General features: G+C 46.0%; 1 protein-coding gene across 1 annotated transcript in view; it reads right to left on the minus strand.

The window, feature by feature from the left end:
• Window positions 1-26,729, minus strand: part of TOX (thymocyte selection associated high mobility group box) — a 526,628-nt gene that overhangs the window by 43,492 nt on the left and 456,407 nt on the right. The window contains exon 5 of the mRNA XM_069621094.1: window positions 26,441-26,671. Within this exon, the coding sequence (XP_069477195.1) occupies window positions 26,441-26,671 (231 nt within the window). The remainder of the gene's footprint in view (window positions 1-26,440; window positions 26,672-26,729) is intronic.

Consider the following 26,729-nt stretch of genomic DNA (forward strand, 5'->3'; position numbering starts at 1 on the left):
TATGAATTATGCAGCCTGAGAGAGGGCATATGTTACTGCACTCCAACCGTCGCTCGCGCGCGATACCTGATCATTAGAGCCCCCAATCCCTAGGTAGATCCGGCGCGTGCTGTTACAAGAGCGTTCCCGTCAATAAACAGCCCCCTCCTCCCACCACGCGCAAGCGCAAACACACACACGCGCCGGCCAGTTGTAATCGCAGACACCATCATGAGCCCTGAATGCGCTTCTTTTGCATAACTGCATATTCATCCACAGCGCCCGGGCTGATGCGTTCAAGCCATTCGCTGTACTGTAAGCAAGGCCACATGGTTTGTAATTTGCCAAATGTATTGCAGCCTAGCAGGGCCCCAATTAGAAATGGCAGGCCCCAATGTGTGCCCTTACATCTGGTTTGGATTTCAAATAAGCCCCCGGCCGCCTCTGCCCTGTTCACTTAGTAGCTATTTTAAAGGACTGAAAAAATGACCTGGGTAATGTTACCACATTTTTATAGCATTCTGGCTTTTTATTTCCAAGTTAGGGGTGCGTAACCATTTCTGTGCAATTCATTTGCCACAGCAATGTTCGCAGGACACAAACATGCGTGAAACTATTTCCTTTTGTGAGTCATACATTTGACTGCACATCACATGTCAAGCAGGAATGACTCAAGAGAAGGGGATATGTTTAAGTGTATACATTTGGAATGTCACCTTTTTTAGTTGTGGCTGTTAGGTAGCACTGCAAACACTGCCTTAAAGCCAAAACTATTGGTTCGAGAAGCAAAGCTAGGAGAGACATGGGCTGTGTACATTGATATACAACCTGTGGGTGTTTTGCTTTGTATAGACCCATTGACGCCCCTGGCCATCAGACACACTTCCTTTCCATAAAAATACAAAACCCGAGAAACCGGCAATACTTAAATCAACCCAAAACATTTTTTTACAGTCTAGCTCTGATGCAATTACTGACTTAAACTAAGAAAATGACATCACTAGAATATGGCAGAAACATATTTTGAGCTTTGAAATCACAGTACCTGCCGTAAGAGTCAATACTGACTTTTAAAAGCAGATCCTGAGTAACAATAGCAACTACCACGTAAACACTTCAGAATGTTTCCTGCAAACCTTTTTCATGACTGTTCACAGTAATTAAAAAGAAACCAATGACCATCCACTGTTTAATATGTGCAGTGCGGCAATTAAGGAATCTAGCTGCATGTTACCACAATGTGTAACCGTTCATTTGCGCCTTGGACGTGTTGCTGCACAGCCGTGTCCGCAATTCCATCAGGTGCCACAAGGACGTGGCTGTCCATGTCCGGCGTAAGTCCGGGCTGGCACAGGATGTGAACAGCCACGCCCTACACAGGAAAGAGGTTACCAAAAGCAGCCAAAGTCATCCGACACCTACTTGACGTGCTACATATTCACGCTGTTTTTCACATATTTGCACTTAGAGGTTCTCTGGCATCTGGACTGGAGTGGAATGGAATGACATAGTATTGCAATGGGAGGGGGTGATGGTGAGAATGTACTATGTGGAGCAAAATATCCACTAAAATATTAAAAGGATTTTGGCAGTCACCTCAAAATATGTAACTTTCTAAAGGAGCCTGTGCTTTAACTTCGAGTTTTCTCACTGTACTCTTCGCTGGTGTCCAGAATAACATGATGTACAGTAAAGTGTGCGGCATCCGTAGCACACTACTTATAGCAGCAGTTGCCACACGAGTGATGCATCGCATGGTCACAGAGCGCTATCATGATTATCCAGTTTAATACTGCTCATTTTGCATTAATTAATGGGAGAACATCTGAGCCACGGATCTCAGCAAGAGGCACATCTAACTAGTCTAGTGCTAAGAGTCCTGGAATGGGGTTAAAGCCATTCTTCAGCTGAAACCTACATTTTGAAAGCCTTGCCACTATTTCCTCTGCATCTGATCATTTGTGCACCCTCAACTCCATCTTTTGACTAGGCCTCACTGCGATAATACGAAAAGGCTTCTCTCCCCTCAGCAGCATCGCGCACTTAGACCCCACCTTTTTTTCTCACTGTGTCTGAAAGCCCCACGGCTGCATTCTCACGCTCGAGCCGGAGGTAATTGCAACAAAAACAAATGTAACATCTCACTCTTCCTCCGAGATCACTGTCCCGTGTGTGAACCGGATTTAAGCCAGGCCCTGAAGGTCATCCATCTCCACAAACCTGCTCATACCCCCTCACCCTCGCTGTTGGAAAATTACTGCCAGCGTAACCCTGTGCCCCTGCAAGGTATTCTCTTGATGTACCAGATATGTGACCCCGCCATGATGCCCACCCAGCATGCCCTCAGCTAACATCAGACCTCTGTCACAGTATATTGTCTCCCACTACTAACAAACGTCAACCTGCCCCAGCCTCTTTTTATGAGTCCAGACTCTCGGCGCAATCAATGACATCAAGTTGGTCAAGACCCTTAACCTGATGCCCCATATAAGCCTCAATAAGTGATGATGTAGCTGTAAATACACGAATGAAGTTTATAGGTTTACAATGATTTGCTCAAAGGAGTTGCAGTGACTATTGTTTAGAGCATGCTTTATTAGGTTGTATTATGTTAGCTTAGTTAGTGACCACCCTGTCTCGCAGCGACCTGACCCTCACCCCGCCTGGACACAGGCAGATGGACCTCGTAACACTCGTCCTCCCGCCAGCTGGACAACCAATCCGGACAGAGCAACGCCCAGAAGATAACATATATCTATATCTATACTGTTTTACCAATCCTGCACTGGCCTAGTACCCTATGTTAGTTGCGTCATCTATGACGCTGTTTCACTTTACATCATCGTGTACATGCAATGTTTGCTAGAGCGCTCTCAGGAAGCAGAGTTCTCTGGATGCCAATTCTAAATAAAACATTTGAAACTCTCGCAACCTGTCCTCTTAGCCTTATGCCCCATCTGAGGTGTGTCTCATTTATTTGTATTGCACGTAGAAAGATGGGGTGGGCTCTTACACTCCTTACCCAAAGCACTTTATTTCTCACGGCCCATTCTCTGCAGCCTTTCTTTCAATGCAGCTCAAACTTGCTTGAAAAGCAGTCTGAAACGTCCTCTCGGGTTGCTTTTAACCCTCTATCAACTGTACACTTCTCCCCATGTCATTCAGAGAGTCGCCCATGCTACACCATTCACCAGCTTGCATCATATCTAGGCGTCTTCCCTTTCTTTGAGCCATCTCCACTTACCTGTCCATGTGTCTATTCCCCCATCTTCTAAGCCACCTCTGCCCTAATACTGCCATCATCCATAACCACTTTTCTAAGTTTCTACCAAATCCAGTGGTGAAGCCGGCCTTTCTTCTATCGAATTTATTAGGGTTTTGTAACATGCAACATTGCAAGCAAAGTGCCTCAAAGTGCAGGAGGAGCAACAAGGGGATGGACAGAAAGGAGCATAGGAGGGCGATCACGGCCTACATGTAGGTGGCCTTCAAGGAACATCACACACAGTTATTACAACAGTCAAAAGGGAAAGGCAGTAAAGGAATAAAGTGCTCAGGGTAGAAGACCCCTCAGAACCAACAAATGCACTGGTTATAGCGACGGAGGGTAGGGGGGTCTTTTAGGGTTGGGTGTTGGGTAACAGAGCAGGTATGTGCCTGGAGTTTGTCCTGTTTATGTGAAAGCAGCGGTGGTTTTTGGGTTCATTTCCAAATGCCCTTTGGTTGCTTATGGTTCTTAAAGCATCAGGAAGGTTATAATAAAGGTTAGGTTAAATGATATTCTTATTCCAACTCTTCCTGTTTTCCTGAAACAGAGTAAGACAAGCCGCGGCCCCCCAGATGTTTTGGTCTAATAGTCCCATCAGCCCAAGCCAGTGTTGTCAATGAGAAGAAATCATGGGAGTCAGACCAAAACACCAGAATAGCTGTAGGTTGCCTACACCAGGCCTAATGCCAGATTGGCATTTCCTGCTTAATTAGTTTCAACCACAATTGTGGTATCTATTTAGAGCCATGCCTTACCTCATTTCTTTGTCTACCGATACATTGACTTCTGCACACATTTAAATAATGTTCGTTCTTCTGCTGCAGCCCCTCTCCAATTCCACCCACACAAAGGCAATGGGCATTTTGTTACATTTCATACCAATAACAGTATCGTACTTTACTTACCATTGTCTTCCTTTAATTGCTACGTCGATGCCACACCAATGCCATTTTCTTTCCACTTTTGTTCCTGTATATTGACATACACGAATGCACCTTTCTATTTCACCAATGTCCAAATCTCCCTGCCAATTGGACTCTTGCATTCCTATTGTCCTCTGTGACCAAGCACCCATAAACCCAGAAAAGAAAACAATAAAACAGCGAGTTGCTGTGAAACCAGCAGTTTATGGGCATCCTTGCACTAAGATGCAGCTACTGTCGCCCACAGTGGCTTCCACAAACAGCAACTAAGAAAATTCAAGATGGCCAACCAGGGTTCTATCCCTAACATTTCCCTGCACGTAGAAAGACGCCAGGAAGCAGAGCATGATGGGAATAGGAGGTACAACTAAAACTCCACGAGCCAATAGATTTCGAACAATATAGTAACGATTTGTCCAACCAAGCACAGCTCAAGAGGAGGTGTGTAAGAAGCTCAAGATTCCTAAAAGGCAGCGATTTGTCATCTGGAGCTGTGTGAGGAAGCATCAAGCTTCTGCACAGAGAGGCTTAAGGAGACAGTAGAATTCCCAGTACCTGGCTGCCACGTTGATAGGTTGATGCTTGATGAAACTCCCGAGATCCTGAAAGTGCCTAGAACCTTAGGGCACTGAGAACCTTGAAAAACACCTCAAAAGCGCGGGGTACTGAGAAGCCCAAAAAATACTTAGAGCTTAGGAGGAGTGTTGACATTTTGGACCAGGCCCATAGGCAGAAAGGGGTGTGGGAACTCCTGGCAAGGTGCCTAGAGCCCGAGAGGGGAGGCAAACATTGTGAAAGATGCTTGGAAGCAGAGAACTGTATAGAATCAGAGGAGGTCACTGCAACGATTTACAAAGGGCCCAGAGCGCAACGTAGGCTGAGAAGTGTGAAACGTGCCTCGAACCTGAGGGATATGGAGACGTTTTATAAAGCGCATAGAGCCTTTGAGGAGCACTAAGAAGTCTGTAAGCTGTCGGGAATCTGTGAGGGATGCTGAAAACTCTTAAAGATGCGTAAAGCATACGAGGGGCATTAAAACGTTTCAAAGAATGACTAGAGCCTGAGATGGCTACTGAGAAGTATGAAAGAGACCCAGAATACGTAACTGGTACCGAGATATTTTAAGAAATGCTTAGAACCTGCAAAGGGCATTAAAAAGTTTAACATGGGCCTGGAGCCTGAGAGAAACACTGAAAGTCCATGAACATGAGAAGGGATGCAAATAGGGAAAGACTCTAAAAGACATTGATAAATCAAACAGACTGGCAACACGGAGTAAAGAGTTGAAGTTAACAGACTGGGGGACTGTACTCCTGACAGAGCATGGAAAACCCTAGCTATACGCAAGACAGTAGGTTTTATGAAATAATAAACAATGACCCTTTAGACAAAAAAGCTATGCTCTGGTGTTATTATATACCATTCGGCCACATCTATTAAAGCATATAACTTCGCATTAGGCTTATGTCCTTCTGGGAATGCATGCTTTCGGTTCAACAAAATGACCAAAATACTGCACAAAAATGGGGACCAAGCCACCGTCCACATAATCAGAGAAGCCCAAAGCAGACCAAGCAGGATTCTGAGGGTATAAAGCAAAGTTCAAGATGGCTTTAAACTAGTCTGAGAAAAGGAAATTCAAAAAGCCCTGTAGGCCTAATGAGGTTTATTTGGAGAAGAGAAAAGGAAACAAAATCTTTGTGGCTACAGAAAAAAGGGCGGATGCAGTGTTGGTCCAGAAAATTAAACAAAAATCCAATTATTAATAACTTATTAGACTACCTAAAAATATTATGTGGAGATGGATGCATTATTATAATATATTTTTATAGCGCAAACCTAGCTCGGAGCAATGGCGTGCTGTACAAAAACATTGGTAGTGAGAGTTTACAGTCATCAAGTAAAAATTAGTTATAATGATCTTAGTACAAAAGAAGGATGAGGGAGTGAATAAGGTAGCCGGAATGTAGGTCACACCAAAGTGTGATGGAAGAGCCAGGTCTTCAGTTCTTTCTTAACCTAAAGGAGGCTTGGAGTAGTCCGGAATGCAGCTGGCAGGAAGTCGCAGGATCCGCCTAGGCAGTTCCATGAGCGTAAGTTGAAGGAGTCAGCAAAAGATAAGTTCATCCAGGTGATGATTTTAACATTAACCATGACGGGAAGCAATGTTGATATAAAAAGGTTTTCTGAATATTGGGGTCTAATGAAAAATTGTTAATCTTTATATATTGTAGACAGAAAAGGACTTAAATCATACAAAAAATAAAGCTCCTGACGAAGGGGAATAATGCCCGAAACAACATCATTGATACTACGAGTTCGGGAACATGAGAAAGGTTTTGGAATCAAATGGTCGATAACTATATTGGTGTACATGTAATAATTTCTGGAGGAAGAAGCAATATATGGTGATACTGGGATGTCCTTGGTTTTCTTCATAACTGTCTGATAAAATGATCTATGAAAAGACAATATTATTTGCATTTATATATATGAAATCCAATTTTAAAAAAAAGTAAAAAATTTTTACAACTTGTGTATGTAAAAGTTCCATTTTTAGTGATTTAGTTAATATTCGAAGAAGTACTACATTTTTGATTGTTCTACAACACACAAAAGGGTGTGCGAGGGACGGGAGAGTCCCACAAAGGTGGAGACCAGTGCTGCTGTTTTATGGAGTTCCAGACGACCTGATCATTGCACGAGAGGCACTGTTTCCTAGTTTTCTCCTTGTGAGCCAGTCTAGTTTCCAGTCTTGAGATGGCCGTATTGGGAGATGGTTGTGTGACGTCTAATATTTACAGATTGGTGTACCAACAGTGGTAGCCTTGTAGGTAAGGCATGCAGTTTGAACCAGATTTTAGTCAGGATGGGGAGTCCATGTATTTTTGGGGTTGATGAAGTGGTAAATTACTCCTAGCCGGTGACGAGCCAAACTATGGCAAGGTGGGCATCTTTGAGGGGGTGGGGGAAGGTCTAGGTGAGCAGCCGAGAGCCATTCAAGGAGGGCGGCTACACCCCTATCAATATGAAAAACAGTAGGGCCTGCGCCAACACTCAAACTCCTGGGGTGGGAGTACGGGCTTGGTCTTGCGGAGTAGAGTGATCTGAAACCAAGCCATTCAAGGTTTTTTTGCGATGTGTTGTGGGAAGGATAGACTATTAGCCGCAATGGAGCCTAGGGATGTTTTTTAAAGTTGAGTGGGTGAGTTGAGGGTTGAACCCACGTAAGCTTTCGAAACCTAATAGACTCCAGATGAAGAAAACACACACAATGCTGGACGTATATTTTACACAAACACATTTCTCACTTTACACAATACACAATACCATTGGAAAACAGTTCGCAAATCCAGTGCAGCCAAAATATATTTTAAGCAGGGTCACATTATTCTCCCAATGTTTGGAATGTAATGGGTCCAAACACTTAAGCACGATGTGTCCAGTAAGTGAGACACAGTATGAGAAAGAAAACAGTGATGCTATTATACAGAAATTCCAAAATGTAACATTCAAGGATATGCAGTTTGAAAAAGGATGCGCTGTTTCGCTGTTTCACACCTTCCTCACTCAGGCTGTGGTTGTTCACATGTGCGGTGGGCTAAACATTACACAGCTTCAAGAAGCCTTTAGTTTTTCCAAATACAAAGTGCATTAGCATATTTATGGCAACCACACCCAAAACAATTGCCTGCAGGGATTGAAATGCCCAAACTGACCTAAATATGTCATCCCGCATCACTGTATTGAAATTAATACATTATCAGAGTAAAGGGCATGTTTTTGCGGACTCCATGGCTATTCCTACTTGTCTGCATATGATGGGACCAACCCAGACATGTTCCCAAAAGCGTAGATGGTGCAATGCCCAATTTATCCTAGTTTGCCTCATGCCCGACAGTGTCTTTCTGACTTGCATACAAAGTGGCAAATTCAAAAATAAATTACGACTTTTAGAATGTCCACTGTTCGCTAATCATGTCTGCAGGATAATCTGTATCAATGCATTCCTATGTAAAGTGTATGTTCAGCAGTCTGTTTTTCTTCAATGCTTTTCTTCAATGCTTATTCTTCGTGTGACCCTCATTTGATGAAGTCGTCTTTGGGACTTTGAAAGCGTATCATCTTCCATCTTAGCTCAATATTTTCAGTAAGTCTATTAAACAATATACAAACTTGATTATGTTTGGCTTCAGAAAAGAGCAACACATATTCACCTGAATTATGGATATTATCCAGGATTCTTAGCCGAGTATTATGGTAGCAGGAAAAAAATATAGCAATCTTTGAGGGCAGAGAAACTCGACAACTCCCTGACTGGAATCGGCCCATTAACCAAGAAGAATACCAAGGTTGAGTCAGAAGCACACAGGAGCGTACACAGCACTGGGCACAATCCGAGTTTTAAGGTGGAGTGCAGCATGTGTTTCAGACTGCTCTAGCAATAGATCGGAATACGTTGAGGACAATGCTGGCCTCATAATACTGAAATTGAGTGACCACCTGCTGAAAAACTAGATGAGATCGTGATTTGGGGGAGGACCAAGAAAGAAATAAGAAAAAGACTGAAGGTATTATATCTCCAGCTGAAATAGACAGAGCCTTGATGCGTGCAGCACATAGCTAGTTGCTATTCCGAGTGGACACCTGTGATGTGAGCCCGTTCATACATTCACTGTGGAGAATTATATGATTCCAGGGGAGAGTTTATTAGAGAGAAAATATACTCGTAGAGATAGCCCCCTGAAATCATAGGTCAGGAAATCGAAACACAAAACTGCAGCCAGAGGTCAATGGCAGAGCCCAGTGCCTTCTATGGATATGCGTCTAATTGAGACATACAGACGCAAAGTATTCAGCTAAAACATAGGATAAAGGAAAGGAGCACAGGGGACTTGAGTAGTGGCACGGAGGTGAGTTGAGGATGATTCTAACGAGCGAGGGGATGAGTAGTTAGTAAGATGAGCAGATAGGTAGGGTCGAGCAAGTCCATGGACAGTTTTGGAAGACCATAGAGAAGACTGGCACAGTAGTCAGATTTAGAAAGGACTAAGAAGAGATTAGCTGTTTAGAAATATTGAACGGAAGAATATGACAGATCTTTCTGTTATTGAGGAGGGTGGGTCTGGCTGCAGTGGTATATTTGCAGATGACGAGTGAGAAGTTGTGAGATGAGTTGAAGAAAACAACAAGGTTACGAGCCGAAGCAGAGTAAGGAAGGCAGTCAGGAGAGAAGAGAAAAAGAGGGGGCGAGGAAGAGATTCTCTTTTTGGCTGGAAAGTAGAGAATACCAGTCTTAGTGGAGTTCAGCATGAGCGAGTGAGACGCTATCCAATATTTGATGGAGGTGAGACAGTGAAGAGTTGATAGAAAAGCCGTAAGAGGAGATGAGGGAACCAAGAGTTGTGCCGATAGTGAAGACAAGTGGGCCAAGGACAGACCTTGCAGAACTCAAACAGTAAGGTGGGTGAGTGGAGACGTAAGCCTGTTGCAGGACACCTGAAAGCATCTGGGGCCAAGGTCTGAAGCAAACCAGGCAAGGGCCTTATCTCCAATTCCAAGGAGAGAGACTGTAGAGAGATGGTCCCAATGGTCGAAAATATTGAAGGCAGCTGAGCGGTTGCGAAGAATAATGGATGAAAGGGTTGCATGACGTGCGGAACAGATGAAGTTGCTGACATTGGGGAGAGCGGTCTCGGTAGATAGCAGAAGCCAGACTGAAGAGGTCCCGGAGGTTGTCAAGGAACTCCGTGAGTTGAATGAATACTACTGAAACTAGGTAGGACTGGCTCTGGCCTTAATCCTGGACGGCCTCTCATCCTCTGTTGAGAGGGGTCCCCCTGGCCCCCTTTCACAAGGCCCAGTTACTGGCCTGGTCACACATTCCGCTATAAATAATGGATGGGCCATTATAAGATGGCTGAGAGAGAAGTACTGAGCATCCACTTGGCCAACAGAAAGGGGACGATTATCTCAGATGGCTTCCCATAAAAGGGGAAAAGAACCACAAGCCTCCCCTGTGCCATGCATCATGGGGAGAGGTGGCTTTGGCACGTGTGGTATTCTCAATCGTATGTCAGACATGTGCTGTTTCTGGGACCCTGCCTCGTTCGCAGAAAACACTGGCCGTTTTGTATATGAATGGTTGTGTATAATGAGCGTAATATAGCATTACAAACTACTTGCACCAGGACTATGCTCTTATCAGAATAAAACACCTTGTTTATAAATGAGCATATCTGCTTGAGTTGCCTGGAGCTGTACATTTCAATCACAAGGATGATGTCATGCCCCAATGAGCTGCTCTGCACCCTGCAGAATACTGTCAATTTGAGTACTTGGATGTCCTAAACAAGGAGCCCCTGTGCTTAGCAATGTGCTGGTTCCAAAGAGAGCATAGGCTACAGACGGTAATCTGACCTACAGCAGCTACCAGGAGAAGAACAGACATGCGACTGAAACTTCGAAATCCATTCGTTTTGTCAAACCAGCCACTCCATCTGACGTCCCTGAATAGACTGACTGCGGGCATTGCAGCATAAGGGTGGAACTTGGTCATGAATATTGAATGAGTGCAGGGCAAAACATATTTACGCTTGGTTTAAAGCACAGATGGTATGGAAAATCAACACTGAAGCAGCAGAAATGTGTCCCCAACTGAATTATTGCCTACACGTCTTTTACGCAACTGAGGCTGCTTCGATTTGAATTCTGGGCCGTGAAACAGCAAAAGACTGCAATATCCCGCCTCTTGCCGGCCTATACGTACTGCAGGATCAACTGGCCGGACGGACAAAAATGGAGTGAGCGTTAACAAATTAAAGAAGCTGTGTTGCATTAAAAGTGTGCAGCTATTTGAGTTTGGGCAGGAGGGGAACCAGCCATGCAAGATGAAACTTCTGCAAATGACCTAAAACTTATCTAGCTGTCTTTCAGTTGAAGTAAAAGCTGCCTGAAGGGATATATATTCATTTGTACATATTATTCAGCTACATTCAAGAGGAAAAGCTTATAGCTTAAAAGAGGCAAAACCTGACCTGGAAGGCCTGTTCTGCAGGAGTTCTGGCTTTGTTTCTGTGCCACTGCACAGATAATGCACGGCCGCTACTATTGCACTTTATTGAGATTTATACAGCACTTTCCTCAATGCGCTGCACAGAACGACAACACTAGTAGAGTAAATAAAGCAAAATCATGAAGAAGAATACAACTTTTCATAAGGACAAGAAAGAAAGTAAGATTCAGGACTAGTACAAAAATTGCAAGGGGAAGAACATTGCAATATTTAGGAGCCAGAAGTTAAAAAAAAAGTTAAGAGCGAGTCTGAGCGCAGAAAGGATTAAGGACAGCGAGAAGAAATTGAGAACAAAGAGGGAGGGAGGGCAGATAAAAGGAAACGCAGGATAAGCGGTAAAGTGGAGCAAGTGAATGGGCACATTTTTAGTAATGATGCAGCGAAAATGAAAAAGAAGACAAAAGTCAAAGGAAAGCCAGGAAATAGAAAGTAAAGAAGAGGAGGCAAGCTCCGGGAGAGACATGGAAGAATCTGGATAGCCTAGTTGTAGAAGAGTGTAGAGGAGACAGTTGATATACAGGGAGTTGAGCGAGGGCGCATGTGATTTCTTGCTCTGTGCGGTCCCATTGTTGTATAGCAAGAGAGAACTTTGGAGAGATGGCCGAGGTCAAGGGAGGACCCTCAAAGTATCTGGTGGTCCTGGCAGGAGTAGGAATGGGTCAGCTTGACGAACATGGGTCCGGGGTGGGAGACTGGTGTGCATAGAGAGCCATGAAGCATGCAGTTCCGTCAGTGTAGGGCTCTGCTAACATGCCATTGATCATACAACGGCCTGGACCACCACCTTTGAATGTGATACTGGGTGGATGTGTTGTCTAACCCAACATATTTCTGACCCATGCCACTCTGTCCTGATGTAGAAGCTGTATGTTACTTCCCTTTGCTCTCTTTGCTGGACCACCATTTGTTGTGGAAAAAACTGCATAACAGTTGGACAGATTACAGCAGGATAAGGAGGAAAATAACCTGAAAATTAACATAAAAAAACTAAGATCCTCACCATAAAAAAGGCCAAGATGCAAGGGAAAAGATTTAAATGGTTCCTCAAACACTCAGAAATCGCAAAAGTACCATGTTTTAAATAAATATCTAAGTATGTACATCTCAAAGAGCACAGTCAAGATACACTCCTTTGAATACTTAAAAAAGAAGCCAGACCCACTTGCGAGCCAAGCATTGATCCTTAAACGGAAATACTGCAAATACTTGCTTAAACCAATCCTTGATTTCTACACTGCCAAGGTGGATCCAGCCTTAATTTATGGTGCCGATGACCTTCTCGACTTGCCGCTTCCAAGCTCAATTTCCATACAGGTAGTAAGAAAGGAATTAGGACTGGGCTCTATGAAAATGGCAGCCCAATGGAACATGCTTGGCCTGTTTGGGAAATGCAGAAGTCTCAACCCGCCCCCATACATGATCAAGGGAATGAACTAATAACTGGACACAATAAAACACTACGTACAAGGGGGAATGAATGTAGAAAGTTGCTTACGGACATAGAAAGCTCAGCGGAAGAGCTGACCTATCCCAGAAAGGTGGAGAAAATATACTGAGAATATGATTGGATAGCCACCCTAGAAGAGGCAAACAAGCTGAAAGTACACAAATATCTGGCCGCTGAGTCAAGAAAGCAAGGGGGGATCCAACCTTACCTAAAGAAATGCCCAGATTAGAAAATAAGAACAACAGTTATGAGGATTCGACTAAATCGCTGATGGTCTAAGGAAGTTATGGCAATGAGATTCAAAAAGGAAGTTGGCGACACTGTGTGTAGATTCTGTAATATAGACGAGTCAAATTATTTCCTTTACCATCTATTCACTACCTGCCCTACTTTCAGCTTGGAAAGGACTCACTATTTTGGCAATTTCTTGAGCAAATTCAGGACCCTGACGGCAGAGGATTGGTGGACATCTCTACTGAGTGGAAAGTGAACATAAGTGACAATCGCGATGGTAAGATACTACATGAATGTTCTAGAGAAGCCCATGCTCACTGCGGCCAGTTAAGCAACAACGTCACAAGGACAGTACTGAAGAAATGGAGCAAAACAAAATTAATTGAACTGACGGCTTGGTTTTTCGAGGTTTGCTAAACGTTTCAATGGAAATTAAAAATGCAAATAAATTTTTAAAAAACTGCATGTGGTAGGTCATTCAAAATGGATCTCAGGGTGCAAGAGGGGAAGCTATTAACGTCTTCACCAAGCTGCCCCCTTGCCAGCAGTCTACCCTGAGATATATTCTGGTGATCAGGCATGTAAATGCATACCACACAGATGACAGGTTATTGTTCTATGGCTGACACGTACTGTCACCATTAGGCCTTATGCGAGTCAAAAACAAAGTTCCTTGGTCGCTCTCTGAGGATGGCTACCGTGTAATGGGGTGTTCGGGGACACATATAGCTATCTCTGAAGAGGCAGGAGCCGCCTCCTTTCAAATGGTACACTCCCATCTAGGAGCACGTTCTCTTCTGTGCTCCGAGCCACTCCCATTGGAAGCCATACAGAATGACTGCATTGGGTGTGGCTTTGAGGAAGCAAGCCCACCCAAAGGGCAGAGGGCTTACTGGATGATCTCTTAGTGGCCTAATGACAGAGATATTTTATGGGAGGGCCAAAGGGCACTTGCCCAGGGACCCCACATTTGAGGGGGCTCCAAAAGGCTGCCTGATCTAAAGAAGTAAGATTCCTTTGTTCACCAGACTTACATAGCACACATCATGATATTTTATGGCATGGTGCTGAGGCTATAGGTCTATTGCCTGACTGTTTTGGCAAGTAGATTCTGCCTAAATCAATTCATCATGCATTGCTTTCTGTGTTTACTGTGGTATGTATAGTTTGTGTGTTCCTTGTGGCACAACTCCTATAGCATTCTTTCCTTCCTGTGGAATTTATGTTGATCATGTGCAATAGCCAAATTCGAAATGCATATTGGTAAATTGAGTGCCACAATGGTTCCGAAGTTAGTTCAGTGTGTTAAGCACACACTGCAGAGATATGTGTTCCTATGCAAGATTAGAATAGCATATTCCTATAAGGCTGGCTGAGCCTTGCCTATGCCTAAAGTTTATAAAGCTGCCTGCATATGTACTTGGTCTTGCAGCACAACAGGTGCTATTATCAGCAATGTACCTGCACCAAATAGGGTTTGCAATAAAAAACGAGCATGTCATCCTTGCGGTGAAGGTCTAGAAATTGGTTTGTTCAGATGAGGTGTTGTAAAACCTAGGCAATGACCTCCAACGATGAGCATAAACAGTTAGTCTAAGAGATGAATAAGTATCCAAATTTGGAACTAAAGCATTCATGCTTGTATCATGAATTTGCCAGCAGACAATACAGTGATCCTTGTTAAATCATCTAATATCTTGTACATTACTGAGCTGTGAAGTTTGCCTTCTTGCATGCTGCTGGCATAGTTTAGCCCATTACTTGATCTTTCTTCTTATGTAGGCCATTTGAGTGGAAGGGGTGGTAGACAGAAGGGGGAGGACCAGACGGGGCAGAACTCGGGCAAGCATATTTTAAAATCTGCTCGTTTGACACAAAAAAACACTTTGCACGTTTATAAATGGCAGTTTTTGAAGCCTGTGTTTTAGAAGTATGTAATGCTCCAAAATACAAAAGACAAACCCAGATTAAATCAAACTGATTGGTATGCTGGTACTCATATACTTCTCTTGATGATGGAGAGAATGAAGATAGAATCATTCTGTGTTACATCCTTCTATACTATTTTGTTTTTAAAAATAGTCATGTTTGGTATTGGTGTACTTTCCAAGTCAGTTTTACAAAATTAGATTATTTTAGCTCATGGCAAGAACTGTTAATGAAAGTATTCAAATGCAGAAATTGCAGAGTTGGCACAAATCCCAGATTCACACCTTAACCAGTGTGTGTAATGCTGGACATCTAATTTAATCTTGCATTGCCTAGCCTCTCGATATTGCCAGTCCGTAAACCTTTCAAAATCGTCAGCCCTTCAGAGTGATTTCCTTCTCAGGGTATGATCTTCAAAACAGCCTCAATCATGGTTTCACTGGCTAGACTGTTGCTTCCACTATAATAGAGAGCATTGATATATTGCACACCACAGGCACTTATTATTGTTATCTCTGATGGCAACACTATTTGAAAACCATGTCCCACTTATAATCTCAGTGTGTCTGGATAGAGACACCTTCCTGGTAGCTTCTAACCTGCATGCACCCTCCATGCATTGGTATGTGTAGCTTTCTCCTTAGTCCCAAATGGTCTCCTCTATCCATGCCGGAGCACGTTTGCGTTCTGTGAGGCAGCAAATGTGAGTTCTCCATTTATTCTGGGCTGCATGTACCTTTTACATACAGTCGTGCATTAATACTACAGGCTGCATACCTTCCTGGATGCTACTGATAAAAGGTCTCCTGTATCTATGCTAGAACAGAAGTAACCTCTTTGTAGACTGGTAATGTTGACCTTCAAATGGTACTTGTTTATCATTCTGGTTAGAGCAAGAATGAAGAGGGTAAGGGGACTTAAAGGGAGCAAACATGTTTATTTTTAAGCATATCAACCTATGGGTTGTGATTGCAGCGGGGGGACAGATATTCTTGATCACTTAATTCCTTTGGTTTGGTGGAGGGCTTAAGATGGCCCTGCCTAATGGTGACACAGATTACCTATTGCTTTATGCTGCTTCTCCACTAATTTGTGCCCGAAATGCCAAGGATATGTCTGCAGATCCTACACTTATTCTTATTTTTATTATGTTATTTATGGAGCTTCGACAAGCAACGAACCACTTTACAGAGACGTATACAACACTACAGATACATAACAGAGCGCTTTTCAGAGGTATACAACACTACAAAATACATGACAGAGCGCTTTACAGATTTTAAGGGTATGCCGAGCTGTTGGAGGGGTGAGGTAGGGTTATCAACTGTCTAGAACCCAGTGCTAAGGAGTCTCATCTCACTTACATATTCGAATAATAAACGTGCAAGGAGGATGCATAGCAATAGCAACACTAATGAAAACACAAATAGAATGCTACAGTTAATGTTTCTGAATAAACGACTGTGCAAACATTATGCAATGTAGTACCTATGCCAGAGAGATATAAGATAAACGGGCAAGAAATTAAACAAAAACGCAAACTGTATATTAGATGGTTACTAAAGGGAAAGGGCAGCAAAATGGAAACGCAATGACAAGAAAAAGTTATGATTCGGAAACCATGCTACTTTGCTGGGTTCATCCAAGGAAATTGCTTGTAAATATATGGACGCAAATAAGGTCCAAGTGTTTTGAATAGGTTCTAATGTAACTTTAATCTTGAAGATGGAATGAGCCAGGCTGATGGCAGCTGCAACTCAGGGACACCGCTTTCAACATGAAAGGGCTAACCTCTGAACACAGACTTATCAAACCTGATTTTATTGAGGCGGGCAGGAAATTCCTCCTGGGGTGAAGTGACAGAGGATTGCAGGAGCACTCCCTTGGGCTCTGCCCAGCACCGACTAATGTGCCGAGTAGCAGGAGCGGCTAAAGAAATGGTCACTTTTGCTTTATTTTATAATGAAACCATCACCTCCACTCAAAGGGAGCTCTGAAATACTAAAAAGGGCATGGAAAAATAAGAACAAGAAACACTATGCAAGAAAAAACTCTTCCAAAGTTCTCAGAACTTAAGCAGCACCAGAGACCGGCTTGGATTCTACTGGAAGTGAGTTGTAAACCATAGGCACATATTTCAGGGTTGCCCGCCCACCCTCCCTGCCCGAGGTGGGAGACTTTGGGCACAGCAAGCAGGTTCTGCACCGAACACGATTTATGATATGATATGATATGATATGATATTTGTAACGCGCCTATACACAAGTGTTTCAAGGCGCGACGAGGCAGGGAGGGAGGGAAACAAGGGGAAGACAGACAAACGATCCTACTAGGCCAGGTGTCATTCAGATCGCGCAAGTGCAGAGGTAAGGGGAAAAGGAGAAAGTGCAGGGGGAGGAGGTGGGGGGGAAGTGCGGTACAAGGTAAGTAGCGTAAAAAATAAATAAATAATAAGTAATAAATAAAAGGGCCAGCTGGTGGCAAGTGCGAGGTAAGTGCAGAGCAAGTGCTGGGAAGGGGGCTGTAGGGATGCAGTGACAGTCCCACAGTGCAGGGGGAGCCAGGGAGGCAGTGCAAGTGGAGAGTGGCTGGGACCTGGACCGAGGTCGCTGAGAGTGGCTCAGATGCAGGTTTAGTGCAGAATTCAGTGGGGAGTTAAGCAGGTTTAGCAGGGGAGAGGGAGAGAGAAGGCAGAAGCGAAGAGGAAGGTTTTGAGGTGCTTCCGGAACCGGAGATGGTTCTCCTCAAGTTTCAGGGAGGCAGGAAGGCTGTTCCAGAGGGAGGCCCCTGCTGCGGAGAGAGATCTACCCCCAGCTCGTTGCTTCGAGAAGCGGCTGACCATGAGGGAGTTGGAGAAGGATGAGCGAAGGGCTCGTGAAGGAAGATATTTAGGAAGAGAGAGTTGAAGGTATTTAGGCCCCAGGCCCCAGAAGGCCTTGTGGACAATGCAGAGGGTTTTGAACTTAATCCTCGCAGCCACTGGGAGCCAGTGAAGAGATTTCAGTCCTGGAGAGATACGGTCCCTGGGCTTGAGGCCAAGGACAAGTCTCGCAGTTCTGTTCTGGATAAGTTGCAGAGGGCGGAGAGTGGAGGCAGGCAGATTAAGATAGAGGCTGTTACAGTAGTCCAGCCTTGAGAGAACCAGGGCTCGGGAGACAGTGAGCTTCTGGGGGAAGGAGAGGAAGGGAAGAATACCTCTGAGGAGGTGCAGCTGGTAGTGTGACTTCTTAGAGACGTCAGATATATGAGGAGAGAAGGAGAGTGTGGAGTCGAAGATGACCCCAAGGTTTTTAGCCTTGCAGGTAGGGGCAGGAAGGGGGCCAAGGGAGGCCGGCCAGAGAGCTGCAGGGAAGGAGGGAGTGGGTGTGCCGATGAGTAGAATCTCAGTCTTACTGGCGTTAAGGCAGAGGTCATTGGCGGCACACCATTCCTGGATAGCAGACAGACAGTCGGAGATGAGGGAAGGAGAGGAGGAGGCCGAGGGTAGCCTGAAAATGAGCTGGGTATCGTCCGCATAGCACTGGAAGTAGGGGCAGAGAGCGGCGATGCGGTGGGCAAGGAGTGCCAGATACTGGTTGAAAAGCCAGGGAGAGAGGTTGGATCCCTGGGGGACACCACAGGTGGAGAAAAAGATGTCAGAGAGGAAGGAGCCCATTTGGACCTGGGAGGGTCGACCGGAAAGGAAAGAGGTCAGCCATGCCAGAGCCTGACCAGTGATACCCAGGTTATCACGGAGACGGTTGAGCAGGATGGCATGGTTGACAGTGTCAAAGGCAGAGGAGAGATCGAGCAGAATGAGAACACAGGGAGTGTTGGAATCGAGGTTCAGGAGCAGGTCCTCACGGATGTTCAGGAGAGCAGTTTCCGTGCTTCGGGCCGCTCTGAAGCCGGATTGATGGTCATGAAGATTACCAACAGATTCAGCATGGAGGTTAAGCTGGGAGATGGCCAGTTTCTCCAGGAGCTTGCCCAGGAAGGGAGTGATGGAGATTGGGCGATAGTTGGCCGGGCAGGAGGGGTCGGAGGAGGGTTTCTTGAGGAGGGGGTGCACAAGGGAGTGCTTGAGGGGGGATGGGAAGACTCCAGAGGCGAATGAGTGGTTGCAAAAGGCAGCCAAGGCAGGAGCCAGGGAGTCGATGTGGTCCTTGATGGTTTTGGAGGAACAGGGGTGAACCTGTTTAGACGAGGCTTTCATAGATCGGACTTGTCTGGAAACCTCATCAGCAGAGAAAGGTGGAAAAGCAGAGAAGGAGGGCGGAGGGGAGGCTGCAAGAGAGCAAGAGGAAGAGCCGGGAAGAGAGGGAGGGAGGAGAGAGGAGGAGAGCGAGGACAGGATGTCCTGAGTTTTTGAGATGAAGTGCGAGGCCAGTGCGGTGCAGAGGGCCTGGGAGGGGACAGGAGAGGTAGAGACTGCAGCAGGGTTGGCCAGCTCCTTGCAGATTTTAAAGAGTTCGGCCGAGTTGTTTGATGCCTCAGAGATGCGGGCTTGGATAAGGGCTCTCTTCTTGGTGAGAACGGAGAGCCGGTATTGCCTTTGGAGCAGGCGGCAGGCCAGTTTGTCAGAGGATGAGCATGAAGCACGCCATTTCCTCTCTGCCACCCTGCACTTGCGTTTTAGGGTGACGAGATCCGAGTCATACCAGGAGTTACATTTGGTTTGGGCTTCAGGCGGATTCTCATGACGGGGGCAAGGATATCGAGAGTATCAGATATAGAGGAATAGAGGATGGAGAGGGCGGTGTCAGGGTGGGAGTCAGCCGAGGGGGGAGGAGGGGGCGAGAAGGTAGCAGCGAAAGCCTCAACTGACACGCGCTTCATGGGTCGGATGACCGAGAAGGTGGGTGGCAATGACGAGGGTGGCTTTGCCTGTGGGGTAGGGAGGGAGAGGTGGGAGGATAGGAGAAAGTGATCACTCCAGGAGAGAGGAGTGGAGAGAGGGAGGGAGAGGGGAAGGTCAGAAGAGATCAGAGCATCAAGAGTGTGCCCTGCAGAGTGAGTAGGCCCAGACGGGAGGATAGAGAGTGAGAGAGAGTTGCAGAGTTCGCGAAAGAGACCAGTGGGGGGACAGGAGGCATCGAGGTGGATGTTGAAGTCACCGAGAAAGAGGAGTTGGGTGGTTGAGGACAGGAGTGAGGAGGAGAGGTCAGCCCACTCAGAGAGGAAGGATGAAATTTGACCAGGTGGCCGATAGATAGTAGCCACGGTAAGGGAATGGCTAGGAGAGAGAGAGAGAGTCGGCAGACAAGACATTCAAAAGAGGAGTAGGTCTGCGTAGGAGTGACAGTGGCAGGAATCCACTCAGGGAAGATAAGGGCAACACCACCCCCTGAGCGGTTTGGCCTAGGCATGGAGAGGATCTTGTAGCCGTCAGGTAGGAGTGTGTCGAAGCTGGTGGCAGAGCTGGCAGTGAACCATGTCTCAGTGAGACCGAGGACGTCGAGGTCCAGTTCCTCAAGAAGGCGACAGATATCAGAGGAGTGCTTGATGGCAGAGCGAGAATTTAGAGTGGCAATGTGGAGAAGGTTGCCACCCTTGAAAAACTTCCGGGGAGGGGTACAGATCAGAGGTACGCCCTGCGGAGGTGTTAGAGAAGGAGTTGAAGAGGGAGCAAGAGAAGGGGCAGGGAGGGAGGGGAGAGGCAAGGTAGCCGAGGACAGAGGAGGGGGGACAGCGGGAGCGGAGAGGAAGTTGATGAGGCGTGGGAAGCGTCTATCAAAGAGGTGAAGGTTGGCCTGCGGGCCTTGGACCAAGACGGTCCCGTTAGCATAGACATTAATGATGGCCTTAGAGGAGTGGAAAGGGGCCAAGAGGACATCCCAACGTGTGCCACCATTAATGGGAGAGGAGGAGAAAGGAGAGAGCACAGCGACCATGTGAGGGGTCCATAGGTCAGGTGAAGGCACGAAAAAGAGAATGTCAGTAAGAGTTTCCCTGGAGCAGGCGCTCGTGTAGGTGTCAGCGATAGGGAGGCCTGGGTTGGAGACCAGGATGTCCTTTTTAAACTTTTTCCTACCAGATTTAGTGAGGAGAGCAGGATAGTCAATAGAGAAGCAGTTAGAGTAGATAGGCGAGATAGAGAGCACCATGGAGAAGGAGGGGAGGCGGATGACACGAGTATGCAGACAGGAAGTGAGTGGAGGGCACTAGTTTACCACAGTGCAGAGCAGACAGTAGTGCGTAGTAGGTCAGGGCCACCTAAGTTTGAGAATCCTGCGAGGGGAGAGAAGCACCCAAGTTTACCAATAAAATGGAATAGGGGGGCGAGGCATCATGCGGATGAGGTGAACAAGGTGAGGAGGGGAGGGCCGGAGAACAGGTGGAACTGGCGCCTGGCGTCCCCTGCGGACACCTGCAGACACACAGGGAGCCGCACTGTAGGAGTCGCCCTTGGCCTGGGGCCCTTAGCCGCAGGGGCTGCCGGGCAGAGGGCTGCCCAGGAAGGGGGGAGGTTATAGGCAGAGGGAGAGGAAGGGGGGGGTGTGGGCGGGCAGGGAGGCGGGGAGGGAGAGGAAGACCAGGAAGTGGGAGGGGGGAGCAGGAGGAGGCCAAAAACACCGCGCTAGGAGCGCGAACAAACAATTCTACTTTCTTTTTCAAAAACACAAAGCACAGCACTCACGGAGGCCCAGGCAGGGCTTTCCAGGCCTGCTGATCACCTCAGGCCACCGGCGACCGCTCTCCACGCTCAGCTGGAGAAAAGAAGCGAGCGTGGGGAACGGCCGTCGAGTAGGCCAGAGGGGAGGCAGGCACACACCCAATCAGAGGGGGGGGTGGGCGGGCAGGGAGGCGGGGAGGGAGAGGAAGACCAGGAAGTGGGAGGGGGGAGCAGGAGGAGGCCAAAAACTCTCAGTGCTTCATTCAAAGTTTAGCTTGGGTCACCATGCTGTAAAGTACATCTACTTGCAATGCGCTCCAAGCCCTGTAACCAGCTGAAAGGCAGAGCAAGAGATCAAGTATGGGAATGTTAGGCGAGCAGTGAAGGTTGCCACGATTTCCCTCATCTTCTTGACGTTCCCCGACAGCTGTGTGATGCATAGCTGGAGGGTCTGTGCGAGGCCGGGGGACGTCACTGCGCAGCCAGTCGGAGTGTAAACTAAATCTGTTGAGATGGTAGTGTAGCTTGGTGAGCTAAGGCACAAAGCGGACAAAAACAATCTCAGCTATCAAAGCATTTCGGGGTCACATTTAGAGGTTGGCAGTATTTCCTCTGACCATACTACCCAACTAAAATAGAAGGGTCCGCAAGGTCTAGAGTCATGTGGGCTCTTGAGTTATTCCCCATTTTGGGATCCTACTGAACTTAATTGGGGATTTCATATTGTAATATAAAACCGTTCAGACCCTCCAGTTTATAGCGATTTTGCGATCCCGCAAAATGCCGCAAAAACGGCCGTGTTGCGCAAAATGCACGAAAACGGCCGTTTTGCGCAAAAACACCTTTAAAAAAGAAAAAAAATTCATCTGCAAAAAGTACTGTTTAAAAAAAAAAAAATACTCAGGGTGCCAGGTTCTCAACTTTTTTTTTTTCGCAAGAAATGAAATGCGCCAACACCTCTCATCACTTGCGCCCAAAAAAAGAGCAGCCCAATCCACAAGGGACACATGAATGGGCCATTTTATATGTGCGCCCATTCAGATGGCCTTTTTCACCACCTTCATCAAATAGAGTGGCGTTTCTGCCAATGTAAAATCGCATCACTCATTTCCAAGTAAGATGCACTTTTAAATGTGCAGAAATTGTAGGCAACCCTACGCGCACGGCATGTGGTGGTGCCACTGCATGACAGGGTCTTTCCTTACCCTATCATGCATTTCTTTTAAGGTACGAACCGCTGCTGTGTCGCTTGCATTTCTGTTCCTCAAACAGGATAAAAATGATTTTGTTTGGGTCGTATTTTACAGTGAAAGGTGCTGGGAGCTTGCAGAACACAGTCGGGAGAGCGATTCTATTGAAGATACTAACCATTTTGATGACAAAAATCGATCGAATGGTACAATTTTAGCTATTTCGTCCAGTACTATTCGATCGATTTTTATAAATACCGAACATGTGTTGCAGGGTGTCACCCGCTCCCCAAGTTCAATATTATTTGGGTTAGGGGGTTCCAGGGGTGTTCCCCACTTCCTCAAAATTGGAGACGGGGACAGAAAAAAAAAAAAGATAATAATGAAAAAGGGACCATGCGAAGTCGGATCCGACCCACGTTAGAGGGACGGATCTGACAAAGCAGGGTTGCAGGTGAAGCGTCAGTGACCAAGCAGTTAAATAGAGGAGGGGGTGGTGGTGAAAAGGTACATTTTGGGTTGCTTGGCTGAAGTGCAAATCAATTTGCGGCGAAATGGACTACGGTCAATTCCGCCGCAAATAATTACACTTCAGTCAAACAACCCAGAACACCATTCAAGGCAGTCGGCCAGCGCACAATTTGCACTACAGCTCAAGCCTGTGGAAATGCGCCGGTCACCTTTGAGAATAAGGTGACCTGCTCGTTTCCAAAATGGGTTGTCTAAAAATAGCATATCCTCGGCTCTATTTTTAAATGCCCCATTTTTTGAGGATCTGGGTCAAAATCTACATTTAAAAAAAATAAAAAAATGGTTACACTATGCGAGGGAAAGGAGAGAGAGAGAGAGAGAGAGAGGGAGAGTGATGGGTGGGGTGTGAAGTGATAGGCAAGAAAGCAGAGGGAAAACAGTGGGTCAGAGGAGGAACTGGTGCACAAGAGAGCAGAGGAAGCAGTGATGCGGTGGGCCCGAAATCTGAGAGCAAGCAGAGGTACAAAAAGTAGAGGGAGCGTGTGGTCAGTGAGCCAGAAAGCTGAGAGGAAGCGGTTGGCCGGTAAGAGGCAGTGAGCTGCAGATTGGGAAAAAGGATGAGGGAAGAGTGCGATAGAATGGGAAAAAGGATTCAAGATGCAGAAGCAGCACAAAAGAATGAAGGACTGTATATTGTGGGAGGAATTGAGTGTAGGGTGTGAGTTGGGAGTATGATTTGGAGTGTGGCACGGGATGGCAGTGCAAATTGTGACTTGACAGTGTGACATAGCACGTGAGTATTTGTATGACAGAGTGAGAGGTTCAGGAATGCACGTTGTAATGGGGAGTTGGTGAGATGTGTGTTGGTGAGAGGTGTGTGGGTGCTTGGGGGATTGGAGAACATAGAAGGGGAATATTTTCAGCATAACAACTGATAATGATCAATTTAGTTAATACTATTAAATAGGCATGCACATTAAACCAAAAATGTAGCCAAAGCAAACACTGTTTTGCCAAGCCAGAGACATCTGGGACTCTTCCTATTAAATTAATACAAAAGATATATAATAATGATACCCTGGCTCTCTTGTAGCCTTGCACTCTGCCTACTTCCTGCAACGTGACAATCTTACACCCTCCAGTTAATACAAAATGTCCCACAAAAATACCGCAATAAATAAAGGTTTTTGCCGCAAAACTTGCCATTTCATGCCGCAAAATCCTGGAAGGTCTGAAAACCGCATGCAATAATGCTGGACATTTCCTCCATACAAATTTAGGTGGTTCTGACGTGTTTCAATGTTTAAACTTTGAATGAATTTGGCAGTCTGGTAAAAGTGATGGTAATTCCAGTAGAGCGATTAAGCAGTGATAAGCATCTTGAGATAACTCTCGGCATGGACATGGTGAATGTTGCACTTCAGAAATACTGCTTAACACAACAATAATTACTGATGGTGGTCATTCAAAATACACATCACCAAGAACACTCAAACAGCATGGTACCAGCTCAAGTTTTCAAACAGTTGTCCAAGCCCTGGTAATCTCCCATCTGGACAGTGACAACACCCTAAAAGCCCTTCTTAAAAGTGTCCACACCTCATCAGAGGACTATGAACATTTAACATCACCCTATTCGCAAGGAGCTTTGCCGGCACTTCAAGCACCAATTATTTACACGACTGCCTGCATCACCTACAAATCAGTCACAAACAAAACACCACGATATCTGGCCAAGAAACTACCAACTCCAGAGGCCAACTCGGCACTAGAAGCCACAACATTGTCAGACTGGAAATCACAGAGGGCAAGAGGTGAACAAACTAAGGAACATGCCTTTTCCTGATACGAATGCCCTCTCTCAATCCCATACCCAAGGACGGAACCCTTCTCAGTAATGAACATCACAGTAATTGCTGATCACTGCACTTAACCCTACTTCTCCTCCTCTGCAGCTACACCCCCACTCCCCATACCCTTTCCAGATACCTCCGATACCCCTACACCCTTCCCCATAACCCGCTCGGTGCGTTCTATACGTTGCTTCCCAACTAAGTTTGCTCTTTATAAATCCCATGCATACAACAAAAGACCAAAATGAATAAATACACCTACCTCCCTCTGTGGTTATTGGTCTAAAGACTCAAACAGCTTTGTGCTGCCATGCTTTAACAACGTGAATTTCCCTGTGCAGCAGCGTTATTATATTAAAAACAACACCACAACACAGAAAGGTGCAGTAACATCCCTATGACGGACAAGTGCTGTGCAGTCACACTACGACACATTCCACCCCAGAGTCATTCGTCTCCAACACCATACACATAGATCTTTGCATGCATCCGTTCCATCTTACACGCTTCCTTCGATTCCTCAGCTTATACCTCATTGGGTGCCAAGTAGATTTCTCTCCTGGGTACATGACCACTGATCTCCTGTTCCCCTTCCTCTCTGCCTCCCCGCGCACAGTGTCAACTCTGGACTGAACTGCGATTTTCATCTTCAGCCACAGGGGGCTTATGATGCAACATGGTGGATGTTGGGTCTGGGATAATGTAAATAATCCCACTTCCTAACAGCTTCCAGCCTTCAAGGGTCCACATGAACATATCCTGACCATCCCACAAGCTCTCGTGTTTACCTGCCACCTGCACGAGTACATAGACCTGCCTAAACTGTCACCAGATTTCTTCACCAACATTTCTCAATCGAGAGATCGCACATACATGCAGACACACGATTTTCCTCATCTTCTTGACATTCCTTGATTAGCTGCTCCTGCTAGGACCTTTTCTTCCCCGACCAGTGTTGTGCTACAATTCAAAGGTAGGTTAATGGTGCTGAACTGAGGAAGAGGAAAGGGGAGCACATGGAAAAGGTTGGGGTTGCATTTGTTACGAAGAACGACGCCTTGCAGCCTTATCTGGTGGTGTGACAAGAGGCAATACCGCATGTGTGTTTCCAACAACTGAGCAGTTTGGCAACACAAATGAGCGTTAGTGATTATAAAGTAAAAGCACATCGTTTTCAAAGAAATGCGTTTAGCAATATTATTGCACACTAAAGAAGTTGAAAAGGAACATGTAAAAAGAATCTCACGTTCGTCAATGAAATAAAAATCCTAGTTTTGTGGCAATATTGCGCAAGTGTTTATGTGGGGGGCGGGGGGTGGGAGGGGCAGGTATAGTGCATCACAGCCCTCTCCAGTCCAGTCTTCAGTTATGCGGTGGCATATTCACAGCGTAATGCAGAGGAGATGCTCGAGCTAGCCATGATATGCTCCTACAAAGCCCTCCTTCGCAAATGGTACAATGCTGCCTTGTGCTCACCTGTTTCTGCTCCTCTCCTAATCCATCCCACATCGAAGCAACGATTTTGGACACTTCTCCAAAGGTGGCGTTGGGGTTTTGCCCTTTGATGGCTGCCTGCGTATCGCGGAAGAACAGCGCATAGGCAGACACAGGCTTCTGGGGCTCATTTGGATCTTTCTTCTTCTTCTTTTTGGGAGTTTTGGGTTTCTTCCCCATGTCAACAGCGGGCCGCTTTTCACCTCCATTGAGCTGTAAGAGAAAGAAGCTCTGAAAAAACAAATCCTGGTAAAGGATCATTGTGCTGTTT

This window comes from Ambystoma mexicanum, chromosome 5q (assembly GCF_040938575.1).
Source record: "Ambystoma mexicanum isolate Mex_15411 chromosome 5q, UKY_AmexF1_1, whole genome shotgun sequence".
Classification (NCBI taxonomy): domain Eukaryota; kingdom Metazoa; phylum Chordata; class Amphibia; order Caudata; family Ambystomatidae; genus Ambystoma; species Ambystoma mexicanum.